The 12270-nt window shown below is 41.4% G+C and overlaps 1 protein-coding gene across 1 annotated transcript in view; it reads right to left on the bottom strand.

Annotated features, from left to right (window-relative positions):
* The window catches only part of LOC104570863 (mitogen-activated protein kinase kinase kinase 5), a 91356-nt gene that overhangs the window by 52931 nt on the left and 26155 nt on the right, over window positions 1–12270 (bottom strand). Inside the window, exons 2-5 of the mRNA XM_088529680.1 lie at window positions 10655–10794; window positions 8353–8376; window positions 608–801; window positions 169–337 (exon numbers count right to left, since the gene is read on the bottom strand). Of these exons, the coding sequence (XP_088385806.1) occupies window positions 169–337; window positions 608–801; window positions 8353–8376; window positions 10655–10794 (527 nt within the window). The remainder of the gene's footprint in view (window positions 1–168; window positions 338–607; window positions 802–8352; window positions 8377–10654; window positions 10795–12270) is intronic.

Consider the following 12270-nt stretch of genomic DNA (forward strand, 5'->3'; position numbering starts at 1 on the left):
AAGACATACTATAAAGTCTACAACTACAAAATAAATCAAAAAGCATCAGTGAAGATACTGTAAGGGATTTTTACTCGTGTCTGTTATGTATATAAACAGTAGAACACTACAAACTAGACTAGAATTGATTTACTGCACTTTAGAGTATTTTGAGCATTAAATTCATACCTGAATGTCTCTATAAGACAGCAGCAGGTTTATTACAATGTCAGCAGACAACACTTCAATATTATCAACTCGCTGTCGAATTCTTGCCAACTCTGCTGCAAGTTCTTTGCCTGTGTAGAGGGTCCGGGCCTTCCTGATATCATTGAGAATGGATTGCCGGAAATACTGGCTGGAGAGCAACAACTTCATGTTAGCAATTTGGGACAAGGTCCTTGATGTTTTTGTTTCTGGCTCTACAGCTAGAATTTGGAACATTTGTTGAAAGAGCATTTATTGAATCAGGGGGAAGATTTAGTCCAGCGAAATTATTCAGAGAGAAACGTTATCAGTGTGTCTCAACAGAAGACAAACCTCATCACCCTGAGGTAAAACAGTCTCACATTTATATCATCAATACAAATATATCCATTTTACAAAAGAGTATGAAAAGAGAACTCACCTTGAGCTGGCCTGTGCCACTTTTAAGAGTTGAATAAATCGATCTACCAAAGGTAAACATATAGGCCCAAGCAGTGACTCAAAACTGGGCTGCATCAGTTCTGTTAGTCCCTTCATAAAACTGCTGTCGCAGCAGTACACCTTGTTGTGCGGAGTTATCATATAAGGAACAAATATGTAGTTACCAGTACACATCTGTAGGACAACAAGATACAGTAGTTAGCGCACTACTGGTGTGACAAGCCTCAGCCTCAAACATTTGCAGATATTACGTGCAGAATCCACCTGTTAAAAAACAAAGTGAGATTTGCCGCTTACTGGAGCAAGGCAAGGATTTTGCCTGTAAGCCCCAGGATTATATAAATCAATTTTCATCTCAAACATGATACACACCTTTAATGTATTCTTTTGGATTTCTGAACTGTTTTCTATAAAATAAGTCTTTTTAATGACAGCATTTTTGCCTTAAAATAGCAAGCACATTGGATAAATAGGAAAGCAATTTTGAGTCATCACAAAGTGACAGACAGACTTAAATGAAAGGCAATGTTTTAAGGTGATGTTCAGAAGATGACAACAGCCCTTTGGGATTTACTATATCGTTTGTCAGGCTCGCAGATGTTATACACAGACCACTTGAATCACAATATGAAAACTGAGAAAACTGTTCACATGAACAGGAAGATAACTGACAGAGTTTAGGATGACAATGACAAATGAAATTCACTGCTGTGCTGCAAGTCTTTCTGATCAGTGGGACTTACAACCTGATGTATTTCAGAATAATCACTTCTGGAATGTCTTGTATTGCCAGACTATATTGATTTCCATATGGCACTGTATGGCATACACTCTGGAGAAAAAAATAAATTTTCTTCCAGGAAAGAGGGAGGAAAAGTATTTGCTGCTTGCAGTAGGTACAATATTTGAACATTTGCGCTGAATATCTGAAGTTTTGAAACACCTCAACTTTGAAACAGTGTACCATCAAGAGCAGCAGGAGTTGCACCATTTGGCTATCAAATCTCAGGCTCTGCTCCACTCTTGTATTCCTTCTACTACTGAGGTGTCTAGCAACATAGCAAGAAAAAGTCCAAGGAATCCTGTATTTTGGTGCCCCTAAATTCTATCAAAGCCTTCCTACTTTCTGGTCAGCCTCTTCTGCTCTCCTAGAAGCTATGACAGCAGTGAGGACAATTTCAGAGCCTCGTCTGGCAAGCAGGGCCCGATACATTGAGATGCAGTCAAATGCATAGTTTTCAAATGCTATGTAAGACCAGGTGTGCACATAAAATATGCATTTTAATGTGCATGTAAAGATTTTAAGAACATAGAAGTCAGGAGGTACAGAACATGTTTTGCGTACAGATCAGAGGCCGGCTATTGAAAGTACAGGAATGACTTTTTTTTTTTTTTAATTATACCTATTAGGCTGTGAAACCGTAAGACCTCATTATATGGCCCCTACTGATTCCTACAGAGAAACTGTGTAGGATTTAAGCTTTCCTGGCATATGCACTTTCATGAGATCCACCGAGCTTTTTACAACTAACTCAGAATTTGATTGGAGATTGTTGCATACACATCCCACTGCATAAGAGTGTAGCAATTCCACAGCGAACTTGAGAATTAGGATGTGTGATGACAATATTTTTAATAAGTAATTAAGGAGTGCAATACTAGAATCCAAACTGCTTCTCTTCAGACTGTAAGAGCTGAACGGACATTTCTACTTTCAAGAAAAACAAACAAAAAACCTCCACCCCTTTAACTCCACTAAAACTAATAAGCTCCACAGTCAAAATCATAAAAGAAAAGAAGATTTTGATAGAATATGGTTATATACTTTTGTTATTAAAAAGTAGACAGTCTATTCTCCTTTTTTTTTTTTCCTTTTTTGTTAATAAAGGTGCCAAGAGAGTACAAGTGGCTGCAGATTTCCAGGGGCAAATATTTTACTTCCTAATGTTTATTCAGTGCATTAAAAATAAACCTAGAGAGGCTTGCAGGAAGAGTTCTCTGACCTCTGGTCCACTGATTTCAAAAGCGCAGTTCTTAAATAAAAGCCAACTTTGAAAAAGGACATTTCCAGCTTTTGAAACCCACAGAGCTCAAAGTTTATCCTGGCATAATGGTCAGGCCACCTACAGAGACAGGACTGGATCTTCATAAGTAGTTCTGCAAGCAGGAAGACTACTCTTCTCCCTCACAGCACAGAGTGCTCGAGTCTATTTTTGAGCAAGAACTCTCACCAACTGATGCCAAATGTGCTTTCTGCAGACAGGACAGCTAGGCCAGCAAAAAAATAATTTCCCCACATTTTCCCTGCTAAAAAAAAGCAGCTGGTAATGCTACAGAGCCTGCAAAGGAGGAAAGGCAGACCCATGAGCCTCCAGATGCAGAGGACAACAAATGCAGTGATGAACTGAACTGCAAAAGGCAGGAAAAACTGCAAGAGAGAGAAACAGAGAATGAAGCAAACCCGCAGGAGTCCAGAGAGCCATACAAGCAGTGCAGGTTTCTCCAGGACTTGTCTCAAGGCAAAGTCTCACCTGGATGCCTTGGTGTCTGGCAGTGTGGGAACATAGTTGCCTTGTCCTCAGCCTGGCTTTAATTTGGGTGTTAGCTGAACTAGACATGCTTTGTGGGGAGCTCTGTATCTCTGAAACCTCAAAAATTTCGCCAGACAAACAGGCAGGTACAGCAGGAGGGTGGGGGAGAAAAAAAAAAAAAAACGGTGCAAGATCGTAAGTTTCCATTTCCTTTGTAAATCAGGTTAAAAAGAAAAACAGAAAGAAAAACTTCACATTCAGTGAAACTAATAAATATTGATCTAAATTTCACTCTCCAGGTTAAAGGATATATTAGGTATTAATAAGCTGGACTAGACAACGTAGTACAGCTGACTTAATGAAAAAAAATCGAAGTTATATTTTATTTACTGAAGGAGGTGGGAGAAGGAAGATAAGATAAGTGACGGCAAGACTGCTCCCACATAATACAGTTCATGGTCTCCCACAGTGGTTGGTCTATAGGTAAAAAAGGAAACATAGTGTTGCCAAATGGGGCTGTTTCTGCAGTTTGGGTTGTAACAGTGCTGACATCCTAAGGATCTGGACCCAGAGAATTCCGTGAGCAACATGTTACAGAGATAGCAAACCATGGTTTTTAGATTTTAAGCAAAAGTTTTTCGAATTACTCCGTTTCGGTTCTCTGCTGTAAGGTATCCACCCTGCTAAGCTGATAGCATCACTCTGCTGTGCTGGAACACGTTGGGTAACCCCTGCCAGCACCACCCCTGCCCCAGCTGCTGAGCAAGGCTTGGTGCTGCTAGGTCACTGCACCACCTCTGTTCTTCAGGGGTCTGCCACCAACCTCTGGACCAGTCCCTCAAGAGTCATTTCTCTAGAAAAAGTTAAATACTTTGTCGTCAGCACAAACGCAGTGTCGGGGATGGGAGCCTGCTGGGCAGTGGCTGCCAGGCAGGGCCCAAGGGGCTGCCCCCTTTCCAGGCAGGGCCAAACCATGAAGCCAAGAGCAGAGGCTGGGGCTCGCCCCACTCCTCGCTCCCAGGGCGCACAACCTCAGCCCAGCTGCTTCACTGCTTCTCTCCATCCCCACTCTGATCTCACAAACTCTGCTTTCTTTCCCAGCCCTAATTAACTCTGCTCAAGACCATGTTTACTGAGCGCCCACGACAAGATAGCTACTTCTCCTTTCATCCACTACTCTCACTCACCCCATGATGTGCACTGAAAGTAGCAGCACCAAAGCTGTTCATGAAAAAGTTTAAGAACTTCTTTCCTGTGAGGGTGACAGAGCCCTGGAACAGGCTGCCCAGAGAGGTTGTGGAGTCTCCTTCTCTGGAGATCTTCCAAACCCACCTGGATGCCACCCTGTGCCACGTGCTCTAGGTGTCCCTGCTGGAGCAGGGGTGTTGGACTAGGTGATCTCTAGAGGTCCCTTCCAACCTCAACCATTCTGTGATTCTGTGAAAAACAGGCCATTTCTGAAGAAGCAGCACCCAAAGTACTATTGCAGTACTCTCAGTTACATCAACACACTCTTAAGGTGCAAACAGCATAAAGGAGCTTCAAAAGCAGTCAGGAACAGATTCCTCAAACAACAGCAGTGTCATTTTCCAGCCCTATTTGTTTATGAGTCATCATCATTTACGGCTCAAACGTTCAAAATGGAGTCCTGAGAGTTCTGAAGTTTCTGTAGGTCACCTGAGCCATGAGCTAAGACGCAGCAGTGAAAACACGGAGTGAAGGAGCCAGGACCAGGCCAGCCGCGAGTGCACGGGCAGCCTGGGGCACAGGAATTCAGGGCGCTGGGTACCGTGAACGTGCCCTGAACTCTCCGATCAGCTGCACTGGTTACAGCTAGGAGATATGAGCACACATATCTACATGGGCTTTGGGCCAGCACAGTCGGTACCTGGCGGCATCAGGCAAATATTAGAGAGAGTATTTGTACCGTGGTGCCACAGCCCTTGTCATCAAATCAGTCCAAGTAATCAGAAAACAGAAGTACTGGCTGGAGCCAGTTATACATGCATGAATGTTTACCATCAAGTAACTAAATCTGTGAATCATTTTAGGAATGTTTTAATTGCTCTATATTTTTCTAATGTCCCTTCCTAGCATCCTGTTCAAGACTTTCCTCTGCAAGTTTTAATAAGACCCAGTGCTATCTAAACGAACATTTCTGTTCTGCATGTTTAACTCAGACCTTGAGTTTACCTTCAAAAGCAGGAGGAAAATCTGCCACATCCTAGCAAGTCAATGGCCTCCAGTCTCCTCAGTTCCCTGAGGCTCTTTATTAACATTACCCTTTTGGAACCATTTAGCAGACAAATATCTACAGACAGAAGAAAACTGTGCTTGAAGACAAGAAGCACAAGCCCCCACACCTCACTTCATCCACCATCCCCTTCTAAAACATGACGCGTTGCTCATGGACAGCAGGATCTGGCAGAATCCCATCCACCTGTCCAGTCTGCAGGTCAGCACACCTTAAATATGGCTTTTTAAAGATTAGCAAAGGAGACAAAAATTACCACTCTCTGTCACAATAGAAACTATTTTTTCTTGCTGACTCTCATTTAATTATAATTAAGCTAAGCTTTTTTGTATTTTTCCTAATAGTTCTCTTTTGACAAATATCTGCTCTTATTTCATTTCTTCTGATGATCTGATATTTACTAAAGGCAATTCTATGACTGCACATGGTATTACATGCAGCAGATGGCCAAATCCTAAAACAAGTTATTAAATCTATTCCCTTCATCCCCCAAACACACAGTAAATCTACAGGTGCTTATGTTTTAATGAACACAAACTCACAGTTTGGGTTCACTCCAAATCCCACCCAAGTGAATGACAGTCTTGCTATTGATCTCAAAAGGCACATAACCAGGCCACACACCCCAAATAAATGAAAGCACAGAGACTGGCTCTGCTCTCTTAAATAGCTCCCTTTTTTTTTTTTTTTTTTTTTTTGATGCCCAAAAATGAAAGCCCACTGCAACCATGCTATATCCAAAATGTTTCTTAAAAAAGAGCATATCTTTTGCTCGGTCCTTTCATCATATTCATACAGAGAATGAAAAGTTCTGACTTTTTCCAAGGCAAATATGTGCCACATATATTAGTAAAGGAATTCTAAATGCACGAGAAGGAGCAAGAGCTGCTGAGGTACCTTAAATAACAATAAATACCGCAGTTGTCATTAGCAACCCAGTATTTATTGATGGTTACTACCCAGCATTTTCAATATTTGAATACCAAGACCAAACTGTCCCCAACCCACTTGACAGAGAGGACCGTATTAAAACCCCTCATCACTCTGTGGTCCTGCTCTTGGGGCCACTTGTCCCTCCAGTACTAGGTGGGCAAGAACCTTAAACCAAACGTGAGCGCTGTGTCAAGGCACCACTGAGATCGGTTGCAAATCATACATATAACATGTAAACATTAATCTTCCTCACATTCAGTTAAAAATGAAATGAGAGGTGGGAAAAAACCACCACTTGGAGTCTGCCTTGTAGCTTTTCTCCAAATCTGGTAACGTTCAAGCCGGGGAAAACTAGAATGAAATAAAAACTAGTGAGCTAAAACAAAGTACAACCATGTGCTGTAACCTTTACTCCAACAACTCTTTATGAGACTCTTTACTGGTAATTCCTAGAATGGTTTTGCTGCTTGGCTTACCTCAAAGATCAGATAACAGCAAAAACTAAGCTTTAGTTTTTGAATATCAAAGTAACTGCCTCTTGTCAAAGCATAACTCCCTGTAAAACTACATTTTTTTTGGTACTACTGGAACATTTGGAATAGATCCAAGCTCTATCAACTAAATAGCTATAAAACCACATATAACAGGAAATGAGTCTATGTTATCTCTCACTGCTTTGCCCTTACAAGTTTCAGGCAGTTTACCCTCGCTGTATAACATCATATTCATCCTTATTTTGAAGCAGAAAAATCCAGACAGAAGAAAAAATGGATTTTGGTTGAAAGCGCATTGGGATCCTGGCTGGATCTAGCTGAAAATGGGTATTTTTTTTCCCCTCCATGTCTACATTTTCTAGATGCCAGTTACATTTTTTCCATATTTGCAAACTCAATTGCTCATACAACTTTTTAGTAAGGGTGGGCATCAAAGTCAGTGTCTCTGAAGAGTGATACCTTTCATGTATCAATTTAGTGTTACAACTTATGAACAAACATGATTTTCAGAAAACAGGAATTGCACCCATTACCTCAGCTGCTAAGCTAATTTTACTGGCTCTCCTGTTCTAACCCCTGGGAAAATACTTCCTCACAGAAAAAATGTTACGTGGGTGCACCTGAAAACACTAGAGATTCTCCAGGCACACTTTCTTTAGGCAGCTTCTACTGAAACATTTCTAGAAGTGAAAAAAATGACAGTTTCTTAGCCACCTATCCAAATTTAAATGCTCAAGTGGAACAATTCCCTATCAAACAGATAGAGGCCAAGCTATTATCCCTCTCCCTAAGCTTCAGGGATTGTCATTTAAAGTGGGACAACAAGACAACATTACCCCTTTTTCTAGTGCACAAGCCATCGTTACAGCCTAAGTCAGCTGGTTGCCTGATAACAGTGTTCTGGCTCCTCTGAGGCATTGTGTTGGAGAGTCACACTATCATCTAGATTCCTCTCTATCTGTGTTGTCAGACAGGTGAAAAAAAACAACAAAAAAAACCCCACACACATACACACAAAAAAAAAACACAAAAGGCTGCACATGATTTTGCACAGAAGGCCTTACAGTTCTCAAAGTTTCTTTTTGCCTGTGTAAAGGCCAGCCCCGTGCTGCCCAACAAGCCACCCAGGGAAACCGGCCTCCCATGGCCAAAACTCTGGGTTTTCTAGAAGAACAACATGGACAAGTGGAGCAAGTGGAAAAAGACAACAAGAAAATACAACCAAACTAACAGATAAAAATGATGTGTGGAAAAAATATGATGGAGAAGTACAGGCAGCAAGGAAAATTCTACTGAGAGATGAAGGCAAGGTGAGAAGTGAGCTTGGTACTTAGTAACAAAGTGATACACATAGACTTTCTGCTAGGAGTTCCAGAATTCTGCATCTAACTCTAAAATACAGTAGGAAAATGTTAAATGATTCAAACAGAAAACAGAACCAGATAAACAACGTTAAATGGAACAGAAGGTTGGAATGCCTAGGATTCAGCTGACACCCATAAATCATACTTACATTATTCTTCTGGCAAATAATTTCCTGGGGAAAAAAAAAAGGAAAAAAAAAGTGTTAATAGCACTGAATAACTACTAGGAAAGATATATCTGATCAGTATGATTTGACAATATTAACATTTACAGCACACATGATCGGAGAAGGCTGGTTAGTAAAAGATGTTTTCTAAGCCTGTCAAATCAATCTAAATAAAGTTCTGTCTCAGGAGACACCAAAAGACTACAGAACGGAGTGCATACATACATACAAACACACCCTGCGGAAATTTTTCCTGGAGGGCCCCTGGCTGAAAGTTGTGCATGAATACATATGTATTCATAGTTGAGAAGTTAAAATAAGGGCCATTATGCTGTCAGAGGAAGAAGCCTTAAAAATAGTAAAAGTGTGATTTCAAGTAGCTTTAAATTGACTTTCACTGAAAGACAGAAAAGCATTAGCTTCTCAAACAGGCTGAAAATCATGTTGCTCTAATAACTCTGTGGCAAAGAATAAATTTTCACAGGTTACATATAAGATTTCAGAGAACAGGAATTCCAAGCCCACCAAGATGGAAAGAGACGGTTCTTGCCCAGCAATCTGAGCATAGAGCCCAAGAAGCTGCCTGAGCACAAGCCACCCATTGACACTTCAAAAATTTCATGAGCAGCTTCAGCTGTCTGCAGCTGCCAACCCCACTGGGTTTATCAGGCAGCTACTTATCAGCCCTGCCACGGAGAGCACTGAGCTGCTTTGTTTTCCTCACAACAGGCAGAATGGAAAGAGTGTCAAACAGAGGCTCCCTCGCGCTTTCCACACTGCATGTGTCAGGCAACAGCTCTTCCCCTTGAATGAGGTGACGTGTTTCACACAGGGTCATTGCCAGCATTCAAAATAAGGGCCATTACTATGTACACATACACGTGAATATCCTATCAGTGAAAGCTTACTTATATTTCTTTGCACCTCAGTTAAGTTAACCTAAGTTGGAAATTTGCACTTTTTACGTTCCCACAACCATTTTCCATTTTGAATTCACCACCATTCCTCTACACACGATCAAAACTATTACACACACAGCAGTTCAACAGTGACAAGAAAATCTCACTGAGAAAACGCAATCATGCTGCATCAACTGATCCTCCTGCATCAACTGTAGTGTAACTGCAGGCTGGAAGGAATCCAGGAGTAAACAGTGCTTTGGGGCCACACAGGCAAGGCACAGCACAGCCAGTTGCTGTGTAGGTAGGGAAGGAGCCCTGCTATCTTAAGAGATTTCACTGCCCGCAATCAAAAGCACTGGTTCGGCCGAAAGCCCAAGGAAAGAGGGCAGCCTTTCGGCGAGCAACCAGAACATGCAAGTGTCACTGGGCAGGACTTGGATCCTTGATATCAACCCAGCACGTGGCCAGCTTGCAAGCTAGGAATAAATTTTTCCAGGTGCCCAAGGAAGCTTGGTGCTTTGCTCCAAGTGTGGGAGTTGGGCATTTAGCTCACCAAATCGCTTATTGAGATGCTTCTCTTTTGCAACGCTTAGAATTGAACTGCAGTAACATAAAGCACCTGTCAATCAGAGCTAACGATTCAGAGGGATGGGAAGTAATTTAGAAGATTGCCACTCAAGTTGCCTGTCCTCCTCAATCCCTGCCCTTAGGGGAATAAGCAGGAGGAAGCAGATGTTGGTCGGTTTCTTGGCTGCCACAATTCACAGCATCATGGATTATTTTACACTTCTACTTTGACTTAAGACAGCCTACCACACTGAGAGCTGTGTCACTGATGACTGTTCCTACTAACTCTGCACTGCTGCTGGCCATGCCCAGCCCAACAATATTGAGAGCAGCTGCCCCTTCTAACTTGGCAGAAGGGCCCAGACACCGTCTGGAGGCCCCTTCAAGCTTGCCCAGAAAACTGCTGTTGCTGTGGGTGCTAAAGCGTCAGGATTGTCCTGCTACACCTGCACACAGCATCCGTCCTCACCTGACTGTTCTCCACCATGACAACTTACCAAACAGGCTGGTAATTCCGTTGAATGTCAGAAACATGTATGTAATTTCTCATTTGAAATTTGTCAAATTTTCCATGAAGAGCTATTTAATATCTGGCTATTTAACCAGCTATGATACAGTCACCTAAATCTTGCCTTGGCAAAGCTAACGAGCTTTTCAGCATTTCACCATGAACATATTTTCCAGGCCTCAGAACATTTTTGTCATTCTTCTGTGAACCACAAATGGCCTCTGAATTACCCCTGGAAACAGAGAACCTATTGCCGGAGTTAGACAAGCGGGGCTTCCACCCACCCCCTTTTTCCATTGAGCACTACCTTCAGCGACTGCAGAGACTCAGCGTTGGTGTCACAGTAGAGGATGATGTTGTTGGCCATGCTGAAGCTCTCTCTGACTCCCAGGTGGTAGAAGAGGGAAGGCTGTCGGAAGGCATCGCTCATCTCCACCACAGCAATATCTGCGGAAAGAAGCGAGACGTTAAGTGTCGGTGCCACATGTGTCAGAAAGACAAACATCTCCAAGCCGTTTATTTTCACTTATTTTACTTTGATAAACCAAGGGATATTAGGTAAGAAGTAGGGATCTAGAGGGATTTCCCCATGTTAGTTATTGTGCCTGAATTTTGAGTATAGTCAGCAGGATGTGGTATAACTTTTCTTCATTATTCGGTTCCTTCTTCCTCACCCTTTTTTTTTTTCTTCAAGATCTTCATTTCCATAGGTAAAAGAACCAGATTAAAAAAGTAAAAAAAACAGTAATCAAGAAAAGACAAAAATTTCATTTTGTTCCTTAGATGACAAAATCTGCTTATTCTACATATATTGATTAATGATATTAGAGGAAAAAAAAAAAGATTTTATTTGATGCCTACTTTCATCCTCTGGGCAAGCTGTTCTTAAAAACATATTGAGATTACATGACTGCATGATGACATGCAGTGTAGATACTGTATTAGAATTTTGGAAGAAGTTAATTTATTCTTTAAAGAAAATATCTGTAAAATTGAATGCAAGGCAAAAGTAAAAATCCCGTATAAGTTACCAAACAGATTATTTTAATTTAAATAGAAAGACTGGTGGGGGACAAGGCGGCGGCACAGCAGGAAGGAAGGAAAGAGGAAGTGAATATAAAAAAGCCATAGAAAACTCCAAATAAGAGATTTACTGCACCAAGATAATAATTCTGTTCATAGTAATTTCATGTCTATGAATAAAGCTAAGCACATGCATGATGCCTACAGCAGGAGGAATGTAGCCTCCTGCAAGTTCTCTTCAAAAACACATTTTACTTTTCCATATTCACAACAAAGTGCAACCAGAGGCAATCACAAAATGTCTGCAGAAATAGTTACAGCCTCTCTTATATCAGGTAGCATCTTTCTTCTGCAATGGCCACATTAGAGCACAAGAACAAACCAAAAAGCCAGACTCGTCTCCAACTCTCTTCTCCAACACCTCTCTGTCTCTGCACCCAATTCACTTCTTTCTTCTCTCCCAAGGAGACAGAGAAAAAAATATTTCAAAAACCACATAATTCTGTGAAAGGAACACAAACAAAGCCTGGTTTCCAACATCTCTCCCTGCTTTGTTCTTCCAGGGATTCTTTTATGACAAAATCCACAGAGCAAGATAAGCTCTGCAGGCAAAAAGCAGATGCACCTTGAAGTTCCTCTGCTTGGAATCAACTAGATCTAACTGATCTAATATGAGATTCTACCTCTAACCACAACTTTCATCCTGCCTATTTCCTTGGATCATCCAAACCATAACACATACATTCAACAGAATACATGTGGCCATACTTACAGCCATACTCTCAACTGGGAAGACAACTGGGGGGCCTCTCAAACTTCCTGTAAGTGCCTCAAAGATGCTATTTTTCTCTTCAGTCATACACAACTGTAACTGATCCACGATATTAGATACTATTAAGA

The sequence above is a fragment of the Tinamus guttatus genome, unplaced genomic scaffold, assembly GCF_059628265.1.
Source record: "Tinamus guttatus ecotype Peru unplaced genomic scaffold, ASM5962826v1 Tinamus_guttatus_pri_ptg000336l, whole genome shotgun sequence".
Taxonomy (NCBI): Eukaryota; Metazoa; Chordata; class Aves; order Tinamiformes; family Tinamidae; genus Tinamus; species Tinamus guttatus.